The sequence below is a fragment of the Taudactylus pleione genome, unplaced genomic scaffold (assembly GCF_031769625.1).
Source record: "Taudactylus pleione unplaced genomic scaffold, aTauple2 ptg000258l, whole genome shotgun sequence".
Taxonomy (NCBI): domain Eukaryota; kingdom Metazoa; phylum Chordata; class Amphibia; order Anura; family Myobatrachidae; genus Taudactylus; species Taudactylus pleione.
Window position 1 is genome coordinate 5505530 of NW_028284660.1, and position 20667 is coordinate 5526196.

At 44.6% G+C, this 20667-nt stretch overlaps 1 protein-coding gene across 1 annotated transcript in view; it reads left to right on the forward strand.

The window, feature by feature from the left end:
• Positions 1-5497: 5497 nt before the first annotated feature.
• LOC148514828 (ovostatin-like) overlaps positions 5498-20667 on the forward strand; it is a 306413-nt gene continuing 291243 nt past the window's right edge. The window contains exons 1-4 of the mRNA XM_088480956.1: positions 5498-5784; positions 7182-7238; positions 9647-9845; positions 13580-13736. Of these exons, the coding sequence (XP_088337082.1) occupies positions 5498-5784; positions 7182-7238; positions 9647-9845; positions 13580-13736 (700 nt within the window). The remainder of the gene's footprint in view (positions 5785-7181; positions 7239-9646; positions 9846-13579; positions 13737-20667) is intronic.

Consider the following 20667-nt stretch of genomic DNA (forward strand, 5'->3'; position numbering starts at 1 on the left):
ACTGTTACTCTCTATGCATTACTGTATCTGGCAGTCACTGTTACAGTCTATGCAATACTGTATCAGGCAGTCACTGTTACAGTCTATGCATTACTATATTTGGCGGTCACTGTTACACTCTACGCATTGCTGTATCTGGCAGTCACTGTTACACTCTATGCACTTCTGTATCTGGCAGTCACTGTTACACTCTATGCATTACTGTATCTGGCAGTCACTGTTATGCTCTAAGCATTAGTGTATCTGGCAGTCACTGTTACACTATGCATTACTGTATCTGGAGATCACTGTTACAGTCTATGCATTACTGTATCTGGCAGTAACTGTTACACTCTAAGCATTATTGTATCTGGCAGTCACTGTTACAGTCTATGCATTACTGTATTTGGCAGTCACTGATACAGTCTATGCATTACTGTATCTGGCAGTCACTGTTACAGTCTATCCATTACTGTATTTGGCAGTCACTGTTACAGTCTATGCATTACTGTATCTGGCAGTCACTGTTACAGTCTATGCATTACTGTATTTTGCAGTCACTGTTACAGTCTATGCATTACTGTATTTGGCAGTCACTTTTGCAGTCTTTGCATTACTGTATCTGGTGGTCACTCTTACACTCTATGAATTATTTGGCAGTTACTTTTACACTCTATGCATTACTGTATCTGGCAGTCACTGTTACACTCTATGCATTACTGTATCTGGCAGTCACTTTTACACTCTACGCATTGCTGTATCTGGCAGTCACTGTTACACTCTATGCATTACTGTATCTGGCAGTCACTGTTACGCTCTAAGCATTACTGTATCTGGCACACTGTTACACTATGCATTACTGTATCTCGAGATCACTGTTACACTCTATGCAATACTGTATCTGGCGGTCACTGTTACGCTCTAAACATTACTGTATCTGGCAGTCACTATTACACTCTACGCATTCTGTATCTGGCAGTAACTGTTACACTCTATGCATTATTGTATCTGGCAGTGACTGTTACACTCTATGCATTACTATATCTGGCAGTCACTGTTACACTCTATGCATTACTGTATCTGGCAGTAACTGTTACACTCTATGCATTATTGTATCTGGCAGTCACTGTTACAGTCTATGCATTACTGTATTTGGCTGTCACTGTTACAGTCTATGCATTACTGTATTTGGCAGTCACTGTTACAGTCTATGCATTACTGTATTTGGCAGTCACTTTTGCAGTCTTTGCATTACTGTATTTGGCAGTCACTCTTACACTCTATGCATTATTTGGCAGTCACTTTTACACTCTATGCATTACTGTATTTGGCAGTCACTGTTACAGTCTATGCATTACTGTATTTGGCAGTCACTTTTGCAGTCTTTGCATTACTGTATCTGGCAGTCACTGTTACACTCTATGCATTATTTGGCAGTCACTTTTACACTCTATGCATTACTGTATCTGGCAGTCACTGTTACACTCTATGCATTACTGTATCTGGCAGTCACTTTTACACTCTATGCATTACTGTATTTGGCAGTCACTGTTACACTCTATGCATTACTGTATCTGGCGATCACTGTTACACTCTATGCAATACTGTATCTGGCAGTCACTGTTACAGTCTATGCATTACTGTATCTGGCAGTCATTGTTACAGTCTATGCATTACTGTATCTGGCGGTCACTGTTACGCTCTAATCATTACTGTATCTGGCAGTCACTATTACACTCTACGCATTGCTGTATCTGGCAGTCTCTGTTACACTCTATGCATTACTGTATCTGGCGGTCACTGTTACGCTGTAAGCATTACTGTATTTGGCGGTCACTATTACACTCTACGCATTGCTGTATCTGGCAGTCACTATTACACTCTACGCATTGCTGTATCTGGCAGTCACTGTTACACTCTACGCATTGCTGTATCTGGCAGTCACTGTTACACTCTATGTATTACTGTATCTGGCAGTCACTGTTACACTATATGCATTACTGTATCTGGAGATCACTGTTACAGTCTATGCATTACTGTACCTGTCGATCACTGTTACACTCTATGCATTACTGTATCTGGCGATCACTGTTACACTCTATGCATTACTGTATCTGGCAGTCACTGTTACAATCTATGCATTACTGTATCTGGCAATCACTGTTACACACTACGCATTACTTTATCTGGCAGTCACTGTTACGCTCTATGCATTACTGTATCTGGCAGTCACTGTTATGCTCTAAGCATTACTGTATCTGGCAGTCACTTTTGTACTCTACCCATTTCTGTATCTGGCAGTCACTGTTACACTCTATGTATTACTGTATCTGGCAGTCACTATTACGCTCTATGTATTACTGTATCAGGCAGTCACTATTACGCTCTATGCATTACTGTATCTGGCAGTCACTGTTATGCTCTATGCATTACTGTATCTGGCAGTCACTGTTAAAGTCTATGCATTACTGTATCTGGCGGTCACTGTTACACTCTATGCATTATTTTGTAGTCACTTTTACGCTATCAACTTTATCTGTTGGTCACTGCAATGTTCCTGCATTATATGGCGGTCACTGAGATGTTCCTTGTATTATCTGATGGTCACTATATTCAAAAATGCTACTTTATTTGCTGTAAAATGTTAAATGGTTTCTGCCATGTTGGTAGATTGAGTAATAATGCAGCTGTAATTATGTTACATTTTTTGAATGTGTTACTGATACAAAGTCCTGGTGTTTGTGTTACTGTAGGTAGCAGCCATCCCACCAGGTGCAGAGTAGGTGGAGGTCATGTTCTTGTAGAAGATCCAAATGGAGACTATACCCCTTTACCGATTTGTAACCTATTTTACTGATAATGGAAGAATCTCCCTAGGGGTGTAAGTGGAGGTCTATGAGCCCCAGTAAAACTCTATTAGACTGACCACCAAACACCCTGCTGTCACATTTTATCGCCAATGTTACCTAATTGTCCTGCTGTATTTCTTTGACACAATTATTCTAAGTATATTTATGTGGTAATCTAGACACCATGGGCAACAAACATGTAAATGCTAGGAAAGGCTGTAATGTGGTGGAGGTACAGGATCACATGACTGAAAGCGCGTGTCACATGATCTGCTTAAATTCTGTCCTAGGATGACGCTATATTAAATCTGATCCCTCTACAATTATTTGAATGCAGATGGGAGTCTGGTTTCCTATCAGTACTACTGTGACATGTGTATAAGGAGCACTACTGTGGCATTATGTGTATAAGGGGCACTACTGTGTAGCTTAACGTGAATAAGGGGCACTACTATGTGTCATGCGTGTGGCGTAATTTAAATTGGGGATCGGAATGCATTGTCAAGCTCCTTACTTGTGAGACCACAGCTTTTTGGGATGTGATATGTGCTGATGGGGCAGATTCCCTCTGTGCCAGCCAGCAAAAACCTTCAGCCTGGGAAAATTTCCCCCTTATTCATTGGATGACAGGGTTGTAGAGCAGAGGAGCCTGGGGGCTGTCATCCCTGGGGTCCCAGAGCCTGTGAGAAGCAAGGGACCAAGTGAATATGAACCCCAAAGACTGCTGCGTGTAACCCCCTAGAACCCAGGTAAGCTATGTCTTCTGCCACTAACAGCCACCCATTGTTCCTTTAGAACTATATATTTTCACTTGTACTTAGATGGCCGCCTGGTCTTAATACTCGGTGTAGTAGCGGGTTACATGGACATCTGATGGAGTCCAGTGGTGACGTGAGAAGCAGGAACAGGTAAAGCTGAATAGTCAATGGTACAGCTTGAGAGCCAGTGGTGTAGCTTAAGGGCTGATGTATATGAAGGTTCAGCTTTTAGAACTGGAGGTGCATCTTAGGAGCTGATGGTGCAGCTTGGAGCTGGTAGTACAAGTTGATGAACAATGATGCAGCTTTGAGAGCCGATTATGCAGCTTAGGTGCCAATGGTGTGGCTTGGAGCTGGTAGCGGAAGTTAATGAAGAAATTATGTGGCTTTAAGACCTGATGGTGCAGCTTGAATGCTGATGGTGCAGCTTGGAGCTGGTAGCAGAGGTTGATGAACTACTGATGCAGCTTTGAGAGCTGATGGTGCATCTTGGAGGCCTATGATGTGGCTTGGAGCTGGTAGCAGAGGTTGATGAACAACCAATGCAGCTTTGAGAGCCATTGATGCGGCTTAGGTGCTGATATTGTGGCTGGGAGCTGGTAGCAGAGGTTGATGAACTGCTGATGCGGCTTTGAGAGCAGATGGCGCAGCTTGGAGGCTGGTGGCAGCACAGGAGCTGCTGGTGCATGCGTGAAGCCGATGGAGTGGTTTGGGAGCCAGAGGCAGCACAGAAGCTGCTGATGCAGCTGAGAAGCCGATGGAGTGGCTTTGGGAGCCAGAGGCAGCACGGAAGCTGCTGGTGCAGCTGAGAAGCTGATGGAGAGGCTAGGCAATGTAGCTGGACAACCAGGATACAGTATAGCGAGGATATACAGAAAGCAGACCATGCAGCAGAGCCAAGTGAACCAAAAGGAACACTATAGTCGGAGAGGCAGCATAATACCAGCATGCAGAAATAGGAGAAGCCAATCACGTCATGTTGTGGACAACACATGACATCTTGTGGCATCCAGATTGCCTAGCATTGATGGAACAGGAATAACAGCATCAGAAGGAGGTAAAATACTAGAGAGGGACAAGTCATGACCGTGACTTGTAGCACCAGGGAGTAGAGGCAGACCCTGCGCCTGCAAATTATATAAAAGTGGCAGCTGAGGAGAGTCAGGGGGTCTCTACATATGGAGCTGTGCAGCAATGTTGCTGTGTAGCTGTGAGAGGAGCCATGTTTTACCTGCAGGGGAAGAGGAGGAGGAGGGTGTAAGTCGATATCCAGATGCAGAGCAGGACCTGCTGGAGGTCAGAGGCTGTGGTAGAGGCCAGAGTGCTTCCACAGTAAAAGTATCCCGGCTTCAAAAAGCAGGCACTAGGACCATGCAGAGAGCATCCCTGCTGGAAGTTCCCAATGTAGTGAGGACCCCAGTGCGAAGGACCCTGAGTGTTAGTTCTAGAATGAGATGCTGTACAGGACCTTTAATGTTACAACCACATGACTTATGGCCAAAGGGGGAGGGGCAAGGTTTAGAATGGGTGGCTGAAAGTGTCCCCTTTGCTCACCACAGGTTTATATTCCTCCGCCGTAAACATAGTCATAGTGGTCATGTGGTTGTGACATCAGAGGTCCCTTCTTCAATTTGGATCTAGCAACATCCAGACCCCGAGGCAAGGACCTAATTAGTACCTCAGTGAAGAAGACAGAGGAACGCATCACCAGAGTGATGGACTGCAAGGACCCAACACAGAGGACCCATCAGTGAGTGTCTGCTGGCAGAGCACACAGTGGTGACCGGCGGAACTGAAGATGAAATCCAACAGAAGACCCGGTAGCAGTGCAGGCATCTTGTGGGAAGCCCAGTCAAACAGGACTCCAGCTAAAGGCCTGGCTGGGTAGAAGTCCCAGGAGGCCCCGCAGTGATGAAGACCCTGCCGGACCTGACACCTGAGAGAGGACACTGCACCTATAAGCCCCAGTGGAAGATCTCCTGTGAAGACAAAAGGAGCCTTGAGATGACCCTGGTGCAGTGGTGCGAGACAGCAGAGAAGACTGGGGCAGTGGTGAGAGACTTCCCATTCAGCAGTGAGGAGCTGGCACAGAGTTCAACCCCAGATGGAAAGGTGAGGACCCTGGAAGAGCACCACAGCCACGGACTGCTGGGAAGGGGAGAGCCTGCTGCCGGACCCTGCTGGAAGACTGCTGCTGGGTAGGAGAGGATCCTGCCTGGATCTGAAGACCCCACAGCTTCCAGGACCCAGTCATGGAGCGCAGCACGGTGCGGTGCCTAGCATCACAGACAGCACTGGAAGTCGGAGGTGGTGGTGGAAAAGCCGCAACTTGGGGTGAGAGCCTTGAGTGTTAATTTGTTAGGCCCCCCTGCCAGGTCCCACTCTTTTCACATCTATTTACCCCCTTTGTAGGTAGTTTTGGAAAGGGTAGTAAAGGTTCTCCCTGGGGCCAGTGTAGCAGGTGTAGGTAGTGAAAACATCCTCTTAAGGTGGGGTGTTCAGTTAAAGTAAAGTACATACTGTACATCTTATCACTGGGCTGGGACTTGTTTTCTTTTCCTCTAACATTTTACCTGTGAAGAGGGGGTCTCCTGTTTGGTGTACCGCACTGCCACTGTGCAGCTATCAGTCAGGGACAGGTTAGGCTGCTAATCTGTCAACAGGTTAAGTGGGTAGGTACCGGCACTGTTGGAACCCAGGAGTTCTGTCAGAGCTCTGTTATACTGTATTTTTGCCAAAAACTGTAGTGTTTATAAGGAAATGTATTGTATGCTTATCTGCTGGTAAATGTTTCTAATGCTGAAACTGTAAGTCACCCATTATTTTAATAATACATTTTGCTCCTAACTTAAACCACTAATTAGAAATAAACACTCAGAGGCATATGTGGAATTTAAAGAGGACACAGCTGAAAATTATTTATCGAATTGGAATTTGTAATTGAAAGATCGGTGGCAAAAAAGCAGCGCTCTTGGGCGACAGCCCAATAAAGTATTTGACTAAATAAAGAGGACAGATCCCAGCCCTAGCGTAAACTGGCCTGAAATGGTAACACTCTACTCTAATTGGCACAGCCTTGACCCCTCCCTAAGATGATGGCCTAGTCCCCCCTTAGGAAATTACTATCTCACTGCTATCAAGAGGAAAATGCCACTCAGGCACTCTTAGCGTCATAATAGGCCACCCAGGAGCACTGCTTCCCGCCAGGCTGCTCCTCTACCTGTTGGAAGGAAAACATAAAAATTGCACAATCCAACAAACATTTACACATAATACAAACCATATATGTTGGGTGGGTGGGTGGGCTAGAACCTGCAAAGAGGAAAATGGCTCCTCAAGCCTGGCTATTTATGTGACTAGCAGAGGCCTTGCCTCCTGCTATGTTGCTAATAGGTTCAACAATTTGATTGACAGGTCCTAGCTACACCTTCTCTATCCCTTAACCCCTTAACTGACCAAACTAGCAAAACTCCTAACAAATAGGTTGCTTACCTTTTCTCAAACTTAAGCAAGTATTCGGAATCTTTTATGCCTATATGTTCACATTTCTCTATATTGCTCTATGTTGTTAATGAAATGTATTTTGTGCTCATAGGTTGGTAGATGATGCTAATAGCAGGTTATATGGATGGTTAGTAAATATGGATTCCAGGTAGGTAATATGGATGGATAGCAAATGCATTTAATTATGTGATAGGATTCCCCACCCCTTTGTGACCTCAGCTGGCAATTTCTATTTACAGGAACTGTGCACTTGTTGCGTATTGCTACATTCAGGAACTGTGCTGATACCTATTGTACACCCAGTCACATTGCTATTTACAGGAACTGTGGGTCTGATTCAGAGCCGGACGCTATTTGCGGACGGTCGTTCCAAAAAAGGGGCTGGCTATTTAAATTGAGCGCTCGCTCTTTGCGGTTTGTTGATGCCTCTATGTCTGAGCGAGCGAACGAAAAATGCGCTATTTTGTAAAGACGCCCCTTTGCCTTTCACATCACACGTCATCTCCGGGATATATTAGATTAATCGGGAACATCGAAAGGCATCTGAACTGCTCGCAGTGCTTGCGGTAGGTTTTTCTTACCGCTATCACTGCGAGCAGTTCAGGCTAAAAGAAAACCAAGTGACGTGGTCGATGACGGTCCTTTACTAATTATGCACTCCCATTAAATGCCCTTTTTACCGTTAGGCACGCCTGCATTCGGATCTCCAATCTCTCCCGTTTTCAAGAACCTTCACCCGTTATCACCCACAAACGGTACATTCTGACAATTAAATTAGCGGCCCCTCGCTGTTTTGCGAGCGCTCGATTTCCAACTGCAATGACTGGTTTGCGCATTAAGACCCTTATGCATGCGCAGTTGTGCGAGCATCGCTCATAGCGTACGAGCGGCCGCTTACGAGCGGCTCTGAATCAGGCCCTGTGCACTCACTGCATCTTGCTGTTATATACGAGAGTTTGTTGTATACTGTACTCTTGCACCCTTATGCAGGGCTGCAACTAGGGGGGGGTTAGAGGTGCACGTGCACCGGGTGCCGGAATGCAGGGGGTGAAAATGGGCTGACTCACGGTGGCTTGGGGGCTGCAGATTCAGAAAATGGACATCTAAAAATGGCCGCTGCCAAGGAGGAGACAGATGCTAGTGGTCCTTATTGGACCTCTAGTGTCTGTCTCCTCCTTTGCGCCGGCCATTTTCAGCAGATTCCATGTGGACTAGCTGTCCACATGGACTCTGCTGAAAACGGCCATCCAAAAATGGCCGCTGCCAAGGAGGAGACAGACACTAGAGATCCTACTGGACCTCTAGTGTCTGTTAGGCCAGTGCAAGTGCTGGGAGAAGATGCTGAAAACTGCATCTTCTCCCGTGAAACCCCCTGGCAACGAGCATAAACCCCATAGCAACGAGCAAGCAACCCCATGACAACGAGCATAAACCCCCTTGCAATGAGCATGGAACCCCTGGTAATGAGCAGGTAATTTTAAAGTAATTAGAAGCCTTACTGTGGGGCATAAAATGGTGTCGGACAAATATGTAAGTGGCTCTTTGGTAATAGGCATTACAGTGTGTGGCATAATGTGTAATGGGCATTATGGTGTGTGGAATAATGTAAGTCACTATGCCAGGGACGTTTGACTAGTGCACTGCCTTATGGAGGAGCAAGGACTAAATCCATGTACGGGAAGGGAGGGGGTGAAAAATTACTGCATTGCACCGGGTGACAGATAACCTAGTTTCGGCCCTGCCTTATGGATTACTTTACTGAACATTCATTACAACTTAATAAAATGGTGTTGTACTGTACCTTGCAAATGTGTCTGTCATTGTGTCTGTAAAAAGGGGTACACTTCATTCCAGGTTTGCCTCTCTGATCTATTCGAACCTTGGACCTGATTCATTACAGATCTCTAATGCGATCGCAGCTGCGATTACGCACGCAGACCATTTGTGAAAATATTCTAATGTTTGCAATCACAATGCCGTCGCAGCCTAACATAAGGAAGACCACATCCTCTTACTCACATCCATAATACTTTGCAAGTCTGCAAAACCATGGGTAACACCGGAGCCTCATGCACAACTACAACAGGTCTGACCTTACTCAGAGTTTGCTAACCTCATCTCATGCAGTGAGAGCTCAGGCTGTGTATACCATCGCAGTGGCTAATTAATGCACACCCCTGTAACGGCGTTCAAACACACTGACACGCCTGAGTTTCGCCGACCACCCCCCTGTCACCATCCCCAAACTGTCACTTCCTGTCAATCACGAAGGGTCTGCATAGTTACTGCGATCGTGTCTGGAGAAGTGAGGTGGAAAAATGTTCAAGGATTCGGAAAACAGGACCAAGGGGAATGAAAGCTGTTTCTATGCCGACCTCTGTTCATCATCCTGATACTCAGTTTATGTCATCCTCGGGCACAGGCTTAAGGTGGCTAAAGTTGGATCTAGTTCTGCCATGATATAATCATAGATGTCACTATTTTATATTTTATAGAAAATAAAAAACTCTTTTTTTGTGCCTCTCTGGTTAAAATATTGAACATTTCTGATTACAGCCCCGTTATCACAGAGAACAAATGTAGCCACACCTTGATGATCCCATTAAATCTCAAGAGTGGAAACAAACACGATCTATGTATAATGATTGAATGTGATGAGGACCTTACTCTGTACGCTACTTTGGAATACAACGGCACCCAAACAGTTATATTTGATGGTGACAAAGCTGAAAATTTTCAATGTAAAAAATTCACAGTAAGTGATTTTCTTTTTGGTTTTTATTATGCACCTTTCCTCTAGTTACCACAGGGGGATTATTGTGAATTGGGAGCAAAGTAAAATAAAGGAGAAATTGTATTTGGAGCAAGCCATGTTGCAATGCAAGGGATGCAACTTTTTTTTTTTGCATACAATCAGCAAATACTAGTAAGCTTTATTTAACCAGCTCTTCCCTGCACCCCTGGTGGTGGCTGGTGCAGGGTTAATGGGTTAAATATACTGTAGTATTAATACTGTTCCTCACAGTGACTACAGGTGGGTCCCAGCAAGCCTTCCCTGCATCACTTGTAGAACCACAAGTACCAGCAGGTCACTGGCACCAGGTAACCCCACTGTGAAGAAAATATTACAAAAAAAGACAGGACACGGACTTCAAAGGTTTTAACACTTTATTACACATTCACTCACTCACTCTCACTGAATACTTACCTACTCCATGGCGCTGGTCTGTCTTCTTGTCCAGTAGGCACCCAGGGGCTTGGCAAAAAAATAAACCAAATTCCTGATCCAGTGGATGCAGATGCAACTGTATAAACATGCTGTATATACAGCGCTGCCCCAGAGTCTAACAGAATCCACAAGGTTTCCAGCACCATAGCCATGATTGGCTAAGAGTCAGCCCACTCTTAGCCAATCAGTTGCCGCACACTGATCTGTCCAGTGCTTCTGCAAAACACGCTGCTTCCAGGCAGGTCTATTCATTTAAGCCAAATATGACTGAGCTTGATTATGATCAAACACTGGAAAGCCCTAGACTGGTTGATCCTCAGGAGAGGGGCCCCATTTTAGTTTTGGGGTCCCCAATTTCCAATGATTGCCAGCCCTGGGTTGACCAGTTTTGTGAACAGTGGCAAACGCAGGATTTCCAAAGGGGGGTTACCAAAGGCTTAAGTTTAAAGTGAGTGTGGCCTGTCAATGGAGAGGACAGAATTAGTACTTAACCAGCTTTAATAAGCATCATACAAAGTGTTTTGTTTGTATTAATTCCAGCATATACAGAACCAGTGATCACAGTAAGCCATTAGATACGCCAGTAGGCCATCCTGCCTGAGCTGAATGTATTTATTTTAGATGTGGGCACCATTCCAGACTACTGGAGCAAGTCCGGGAGCCTGGAGCAGCAGCAGAAGAACCTAGCACTGCCCTGGACATACTGTATATGTACATAATGGGCTCTATAGCAGTGCATCTCTAACAGTGCATGTTTTCCTGCTGCATATAATGGCTTACTGTGATCACTGGTCCTGTATATGCTGGAATTATTACACACAATACCCTTTGTATGACACATATTAAAGCCGGTTAAGTTATAATTCTGCCCTCTTCATTGACTGGCCACACTCACTCTAAAACCAAGCATTTGGAAACCCCCCTCTAGAAATCCTGCGTTTGCCACTGCCTCCCTCCACTCCATCAATCAAATACAGCAAAAGACACATGTTTCCCTATATAAAGCATGTTTCCCTATATAAAGCATACTTGCCCACACTCTCGGAATGAGTGGGAGGCTCCCAATTTTCCAGGCAGTCCCCCACACTCCCAGGAGAGTAGCCGATCTCCCTCATCCTGCCCACTACCTAGTGAAGTGGGCAGAATAGGGAAATTACCCCACTGGGAAATGCAGTCCGGAGGGAGGAGGGGGCTAAAATGATACAATTGCATCATTTTAGTCTCTCCCTACAGACCAGTGAATCAGGGCATATTGCCGCAACAAGGACAGCGCCTAATGACGCGATAGTGTGAACGATGGTGCAACCTAGGGTCTAATTCAGAGACACAAACCAAAAGGTATGCGTACATCTCCGATGGTGGGGTTCCTGCACAAGCATAAACCCATTCAATGCATCCTGCATCCTTGCATGCAGTGTACCTTGAGCTGCAGCGATTGGGGGCCGGCGAGGGCAAGCCTCATGCTGCATTAGCATAATAGTTGTACGGTATTGCACAGTCGCTTCCCTATGCTTCCCTGCTGCTGTGCAATGCCATACAACTCTAAATCAGGACCTTCTTACGTAAAGCAGCAGATTTGAGTTGCAACCAGTGGGCATCTCTGTATGAATCCCATTGGCTACGGTATTAGCGTAAAGATGCAGTCCAGTAGCACATGCAGGGGGGTTTCTGGGTGCTCAGAGACCCCCTCCTGACAGACTGTTGTGCAGGCACCATGTTATTAAGCCCTGCCCCTTCGTGGAATATTGCTGCGAATCACGCGTCAATATGGAGGAGGCGGAGCCAATATGACTTGATTAAATTAGAATCGAGTAATTTGGCCCTGTCCCCTCCCAACTGACATGCAAATTGTGAAAATTTTGTGTGTGTGTAAGGTATGTGTGACATATGTATGTATGTGTCCATGTGTGTGTGTGAGTATGTATATATGTATGTGTATATACACATACATATAAATATATTTATATATGTAAATATATATATATATATTGTGACACAGTCGGGATTGGGGTCCCTCTCTTGGGTAGATGGACTCCCTCTTTACACACACAGCAGCCAGAGAAACAGGTCACAATCCTGGGGTTCTCGTGCAAGCTGGTTGGCGCCAGTCTTTATTGTACAGGACATATAAATAAAACAAAACATAAACAAAAACATAGCACATCTGGGCTCTAACTAGACAGTAGGTTCCCTCACTAACAGAAGACTAAACAAGTTCATGTCAACAGTACTTACAGGTTGTATCAAATAGTGTCTCAGAGCAAGCTAGCCTGTGGGCCTGCTCTCCCAGGTGTGAGACACTCAGCCACAAATAAACCCAGCTTATATCAGCCATTTCCAGGTGCAAGCCCTAATGAGCCTGCTGCCAGGCTGAAAGGCCCAACACCTGGAGTGGCCTGTGGATGGAGCCCTCCCTCTCCTCACTTACACACCCTCAGGACCCATTCCGGCTTTTATCTAAAGCCGACATTTCTAGTCTGTTTTTCCCAAACAGACTTCTCCTGGGGGGTTCAAAACACATAGGACAGGAATCTAGGACATACATAGAAGCCATTCCACACTTCTCCAGTGCTTCTATCACAATATTTGAGTTATTAGAGACAAAGAAGAAATGACCGGCACTCAGGGTCTTTGAAAAAAAATCAACGTGGTATAATCAAAAAAGCATCACAGCAAATGTTTTTGAATACACCACGTTGATTTTTTTCAAAGACCCTGAGTGCCGCTGTCATTTCTTCTTCATCTATCTATATATATATATATATATATATATATAAACCCCCATAAAAATCCTGCGTTTGCCCCTGCGTAAGTAGAAGCAGTCGTGGCTCTCATTAAAATCCACCACTAAATCAGTTCCGCGCTGTATTAGAGATGCTGGACTGCAACTTTTACCGCACAAGAATTCATTTTAAACACGTAGAAAGTCTCAGATGAAGCACAACAGAACTTGGCGTGAGAAAAACCGTGGCTGCTGCATCATAACACTTCATATACAGAATCAGACTCAGTCACACACAGATGTTACAGATGTCAGACATCAAACTTACCAGTGTAATCTAGCAGAGTAGTTCTGTCGGTTTCAGTTGTTTTATTTCTGCGAATAAGAGGCACATTTTGAGCGCGAGTGACCTGGCGCATCGAGAGGGGCTGTTTAGTGCGCCAGTAGCCCCAGTGTATGAGGACACATCTATATGTTTACTGTGCTAATATTTTCAAGAGCAAATTTAAACTATATGGTCTTTATTACCTCTTCCCAGGTGCCCACAGTTGAGTCACCACAATTAGTATTTCTGTCATTTTTTGCTAATGGAATAACAGTTTATAAAACAGAACGCAAGACTCTAACCATTGACAATCAGCCGGATGTCTGCACTGTCCAGATGGAGAAACCCATTTACAAACCAGGGGACACCGGTGAGTGACTACTGACCAGTCAAATTGCTTCAACTCCCTTGAATATGATGGGTTGGGAGAGGCTCAAGCACCAGATCATGCTGAAGAGTATGTGATGGTTACATGATGTTCACAAAGGGGAGATGTACTAAGGGCCTGATTCAGCAGAGGATGCAGTTAAGAAAGTCTAACGCAGTTTCCCGATTATTGACAATCTGCGCATATGTAAAACCCATTCTGTTCATGAGCAGAACAGGTTCTAAGAGGTTAAAAGCAGCCCAGCTTGTGCCTCTGTCCTATTGACAGTCAGAGGCATTTGTAGGGTGGTGCAGGGGTGTGGACGGCCTACGTTCCTGGACATGTCACTCCCCATTTTCTGGGAGTGGCAAGGCCAGGGACACAAACTCCCTTGACTCGCAGGCTGTCAGGACTTGGGCAGGCTGTGGTAAACTTCTGCTACTGCTGCCTGACCCAGGGGTCAACCTGGTTGTGATGGTTTGCGATGTTGTCATCAGGCTGCAACTTCGGTTGTAGTGCTGGAATCACAGATGCAGCAAGGAGGCGTCGGACAAATGCAAAGCTGCTTGTGTGCGGCTTTGCGATTCTATCCTCTGCTAAATCAGGCCCTAATGATGGGTACACACTGGACGACCTATCGGCCATTCAATTAAACGGCCAATATATACTTCAAATAAGTTGGTGCAAAGCACATTAGGATTTCTTTGGTTCCCAATGATCAGCCAATGGGAAGTGGGGGTGGGTGATTTCAAACACCTCTGATAATATGCAATAATAGAAAAAATGCACCCAATTGTAGTATAAAACATAAAATAAAATGTACTAATAAGTGAAAATAAAAGTTAATACTGAAAATGAAACCGGGGTATTTGAACATTCAGTAAATCATATGCGTACAGGATTCCATAAACCAATGTGAGACACTCTGTTTCTACGAGTTTCGACGCACTGCTTGGAAGTATGATCTCTTGGAAAGGACTGTTTCCACCACTTTCCTCTAAACAAAAACAGGTTAAAAGTGTTAACAATATTACACTATTATGGTATTTTTGTTGTTTCTTATTTACATATGTGAACGGTTTCATTTCTGAAGAAAACAAACGCTATCCTCACCCGTTGTTGAACAATTTGGAGTGCAAGCGAGATTGTTGTTACCCCTTTTTTTGTATTGTGTAACCAGCTTAAGTCTTGGAGAGAAAGAAAGTGAAGAGAGATAAAGTACCAAACAATCAGGCTCTTGTCAGTTTGCAGTCTGTGTTATGAGCTGATTGGTTATTACTGTATCTCTCTCCACTTTATCTCTTTCCAAGGTCTCCTAGTACATCTACCCCCCAGCCATGTTTCAGTCTGTAGTCCAACCCTTTTAAGAGAGGCTAAACAGCTGTCTGAAGGTTACAAAAAGTGTATTCTTGGACACATTTAGCCCTTTTATACTATTGTGCCCCCCAATTTGCTGTACTTATCTTCTTTATGAGTGACAGCATATCCCATCTTCACTCCACCAGAGATTCTGTAGTTCCACCTGCTGTTTCCTCCAGAGTCTATGTACCATCTGGTGGGAAAGTTTCAAAGCAGCCAATTGGGGCCTGATTCTGAGTTGGACCCAATTAGTTTAGTGGACACATATTGCAGATTCCAGTATAGTGCGTCTTTGTCGGAGAAAGCAATAGATGCATGAGCATTTATAAATGGATTAATTAGAAACTGCGCACACTTGGGCCCATATTCAATATGAGGCGTTAAGTCCGGATCCGCGTTAATTTACCGCCGATGACATCATTATCGCCTGTTTTGGTTTTACCCCATATTCTATTTGAAAGACTTTACGCCTAGGCGGAAAGTCAATGCAATGTAATAGGCAGAAAAGTATCACCTATGAATGGGAGGCGGCGGAAAAAAGTGCAGAATTGGGGTGTTGGGGTGCAATGTTGTGGGAACCCCCGTGCAGCCTTCAGACTGTCCCCCAAAGGTGAACTGTGTTAAAAAATGTAAAAAAAACACCTATGGACACCCAAAAAAATCACTTTGAATTTGGGTACCAAAAAAAAAATTTGGTGGGACAAAGTGAAAAACTACCGAACTTGACTCGGGGGGGGGGGGGGTCCCTAACAATGCCCCTGGTGTTTTTTTCATTGAAGGTGCTTGCAACAGGTGGGTTTTTCACAATTTTTTCAAGTCACTTTAGCAAGTTTAAAATATGCTGAACCCCAGTTTCAAGTACCCCAAATTTCCTGGTCATAGTTATTTTACCCTAAAAAACTTCTAAATGCTCTTCTGAATCACCTTATTCAAAGCTGCATTTATGCACCTGCCGTGGCTATTAGAAACCCCAACTTCCTTCAAAAGATAAAAATGGGGGTACCCTTTGTCATCCCCTATGTCTACACATCTTTAGGGGGTCCCTGTAATATTTCCCAAAAATTCCCATTGTATTTTAACTGTATAAAAATGGGTTAAAAGTTTTTAAAAAAATGACATAAGTTCCCCCACCAAAAAAGCAAAACCAGCCCCAGGCTTGCCAGCCAGTCGTGGTTTCTAAAAATACGGGGAACAAAATGTGTAGGGTTCTACCGTAATTTAGAAACCAACTCCAGGCTGCAGGGACCAGTCCTGGTTTTAAATATAGGGGAAAAAAAGGCATGGGGTTCCCTCTATATTTAAGACCAGCACCAGACCCTACCGACCGGGGTGTAATGCCACAGCCTGGAGACCCAATCACCGGGGCTCCAGGTCCAAAGCATTAGCACCCCAAGTTGGTCAGTGCAAGCTGGTGATCTCGGGGGCTTCGGGGACCCCCCAAAGAAGGGCCCCCCCTTCCCAAGCACCACAGGCTTACGTTGAAGCCCAGGGCTCTTCCCCATACCCCTGGAGTGGTTGGTATGGGGGTAATGGGGGGCCAAATAATGTAAAACTATTATATTTTTTAGTGGAACTACAAGTGCCAGCATGCCTGCCATTTTGCACTTGTGGAACAACAAGTGCCAGCAGACATGTGGCACCTGTAACTTCACTGTAAAATAAATAGTTAAATAAAGACAAAACACACACACCATGATTAGTATAACTTTATGACACACTCCTACCCATTCACACATACTTACCTATACCAGATGTTTCTGTCCCCTTGTCCAGTAGAAAATACTTCATGAATGGCTCTGCAAAAAAAAAACATACTCACCTATATCCTGGCGCTGGTCTCTGCAGTAATCCATGAACTTGGCAAAACAAAAAAACGAGTTCACGATCCACGTACTCAGGATCTGTATGTGTGTTGCCACACATACAGATCCCTCCTGATTGCCAGCTGATTGGACTAAATGGGGCTTTGCAGTCCCGTCAGCCAATCAGTGGCCGTGCTAACTGTAGAGCGGCTGCTGATTGGCTCTGGCTACTGACAGTTTCCACGTGGTGTGACTCGCCCACGTGGGAACTGTCAGTAGCCGGATCCAATCAGCGCTCGCAAGCGGATCTGAATCAGCCCCTCTATACACAAATCCACGAGTCTCAGTAAGTTCAACTGCCATTGCCAGCATTTCTACGCCATTGTAAAGCCAACTTGCCCCTGTAAATCTATAAATCTCCAGTTTCTACAGTTGTCTATGTAATAGTATCGATTGTTTATCTGATGTTCTAAATTGTTCTAAAGTCTGTTTTATGGTAGATTTTACATCGATTTTGACTTTAGTAAAGCTCTGATTTGCAAAATCGATGGGAAATCGACCAAAATTCAACCTTTAATAAATTTACCATAAAGTTTCCCAATTTGCATCTTTCCTTCATTGTTTATAAATTTTGCAGATTAATTGACTGGGCCCATTCCTCCAGCTACTTGGGACATGCTGGTATCTGCAGAACTTTGGAGATATATCAGCAAAATTGATTCTGGCCTTCATTCCGTCATTGTGCAGAACAATTCATTGCTGCTTGTCCCAAGTGTGCACAATTCAAGATTTCAGGCACCAGTCAGTCCCTTCCATGCTTTACCTGCAATGGAGATAGAGATGTAATTGAGATGGTTTTCATTACAGATTTATCTTTCAGTAGAATATGTAACACTATCTGACTGATAGTAGACCAGTTTTGTCCCAGATGGAGCATTTTGTCCCCACTTCAAAAATCTCTTCCTCTAGCTCCCACACAAGACTCTCAGGCCATGCTACCTGTCTCTCCACTGTCTCTCCCGACTATCCATGAGACCCAAAATCCCTATTAGCCTAAGTTCTCACTGCAGTGCTCTGCCCACTGTCTCCATGCCGGAGTTCCTGCCAGTGCCGGCACATGGGCACCGCCATGTTTGCCCCAGTCACCTGTTTCTTTACAGTAAGTTAGAATGCCACTTGTGCTCCAGCAGTCCCTATAAAAGAACTCCAAGTAGCACTAACCAGTTGCCATTGCAATGTTGTTGCTTCAGATGCAAACCTGGCTCCTATCAGTCTGCAGCCTTCTCTCTTGTTCCTACTGAGATAGCACAGTCTGCATTTCGAATCCAGGAGCTCATTCACATCCGCTCACTAAGATGCAAATGCTCGCTGCTGTCGATGATATGCAGTGTGTATGCAGTGCGCGTGTGCATACAGTACCTTAGCGAAAGCTCACAATGCATTCGCTCGCTGCGCATATACAGCCCAGTACAGTGAGTGATAGGGGAAGCTGTTTGTATGTGGTAACAGGGGCTGGCCATTAAAAATGGGGGAGTGGAGGTGCAAACGCAGGTGTGCCTGAGCATCTCAATGGCATTTTAGAGGTGTGAATAATTAATAGACAGCATCATAGTACACGTCACCTGACTAATTTTTACACTGAAGTGCTCGCAGTGCTTGCGGCAGGGTATGGTCAGCCTCAAACTCTGCGATCGCATCCGATGTTATCCGATGTATCAATGGTTGCATACACTTCCTGGACATGACATGCACAGGTGGGCATCTTAAGAAAGGCTGGTGGGTGACTGCATACACTATGTGATCGCTCTCAAAGAAATACTAGGTGTGCTAATGCATTCATGTGCGATAGCACTGCCTACGCAATTTGCATACACATCGGGTGAGCGATCATATCTAGCGAGCAGCTCTGAATCAGCTCCCCAATCCAGTTCAGTAATCCAGTACCAGTCCATTTTAGCAATTTGGTTCCTGTCCAACTCAGTATTCCGGTGTCAGTTGGCTCATCAATCCGGTTCCAGTACAGTTCAGTATTCTGGTGCCAGCCCAGCTCAGCAATCCAGTTCCAGTCTGGTCCCTGCCCAGTTTGTATTACAGGTTCCTGCCCAGTCCGCATTACTAGTCTCATCCTAGTCCACATTACCAGTCCCAGTCCGGTCAACATTATCGGCTCCAGCCTGGTCATTACTATTGAAATCCCTAGCTACTTCTGCTTTCCTAGGTCAAAGTCTAACTGCTAGTCCTCCAGGAATCGATATTAAATACCGACAGTCGGGATCCTGGCGGTCAGAATCCCGATGCTGGGATCTCGACAGGGTTAACATACCGACACTTGTTGGTCGGTATGCTAACCCTACCTCTCTCCCTACCCTAACCATAACCCTCTCTTTTTGGTGCCTAACCCTAACCTGCAACCTAGTGCCTGAACCTAACCGTCTCCTCCCCTCCATGCACCCTAAACCTAACCTTCCCCCTCTTAGTGCCTAACCCTAACCCTCCCCCTAGTACCTATCCCTAACCCCTAAACCTATCCCTTCCCCCACCCTGCTACTTAACTTTGGCATGCCATCTGATGGGATGCTGGTGCCATAATTATGACCGGCATCTGTATCCTGGTGCCGGTAATGTAAGCATTGACATCCCGACTGCTGAGATGCTGAATGCATACCATATTCCATGAGCCTAATAGACTCCTGTACTCTCAGCCTCTGCTCTGTCCTAGGTCCTTCTAACCCTATGTGAAGGAACTTAATTAAGCAACCAAGCTACCTAGAAATAACCTCTAACCCAGCTCCAGACTCACAACATAGTTCTGGTCCAAACAAATCCTCATGCATGATAAAAAGCTACATTGCAATGATATCTAAACAATATTGTGTCTGGATGTTGAGTGCAATTTGTGGCCAAATTTTGGAGGGCATTAAAAGGCTCTAAAAATCTTCCTTAATTTGTCCGTTGCCTATCATCTACAATCTAATAGGCAAATAGGATCATTGGAGTCCTTTCTCAGTATGTATGTTTCTGCAACACAAGAAGAATGGATGGACCTTCTGCCTGGGTGGAGTTTGCCCACACCATTAACTATCATATATAATCTGTGACAACTCCATTTTACACCCGTTCTGCCCTATCTACCACCATCAATGTCATTTCTACCCATTTCTGATGTTCCTGCTGAAGATGCAGTACTATGTGATCCCTCAAAAATGTAGAGTTTGGTAAGTCAGAATCCCAGAAAAAAAGTTTCTTGTCACTAATTAAACAAAATTATGAATATAAAGTATAAAAAAGCATAAAATATAAAGTATATACACGTGAAAACATATTTGGTGTATTCAAAGTTATTTAGGACTCTATTTATTAACAATATTTTTACTAAAATAAAGTGAAAAGGGGTGTTTTCACACCCTTTTCACATTATTTTAGTATCACCTACAGTTACTACAGGGCAATTGGAGTAGAATTCGTAAAATTCTACTCCAAGCCCTAATTATTACTTATTTTTAGTAAGCAGATCACATTTCCCATAATTGTAATGGGAAATGTGATCTGGCCAGAGTTACTAAAAATAAATTGTGAAAAAATACTGGGGAAAGCCCTAGAGGTGGCGTTATCCAGGGTCTCCCCCGGTTACCGGACTCCTGCTCTGTTCTAACAGGGAGAGCAGAGCCCGGAGTCAGCCCCAGTGATCAGCTGTGTGATCTGAACACACCACATGCTGATCACTGTTAAAAAAAATAAAAAACAAATAGTAAAAAAATAAAAAAGCTTACCAG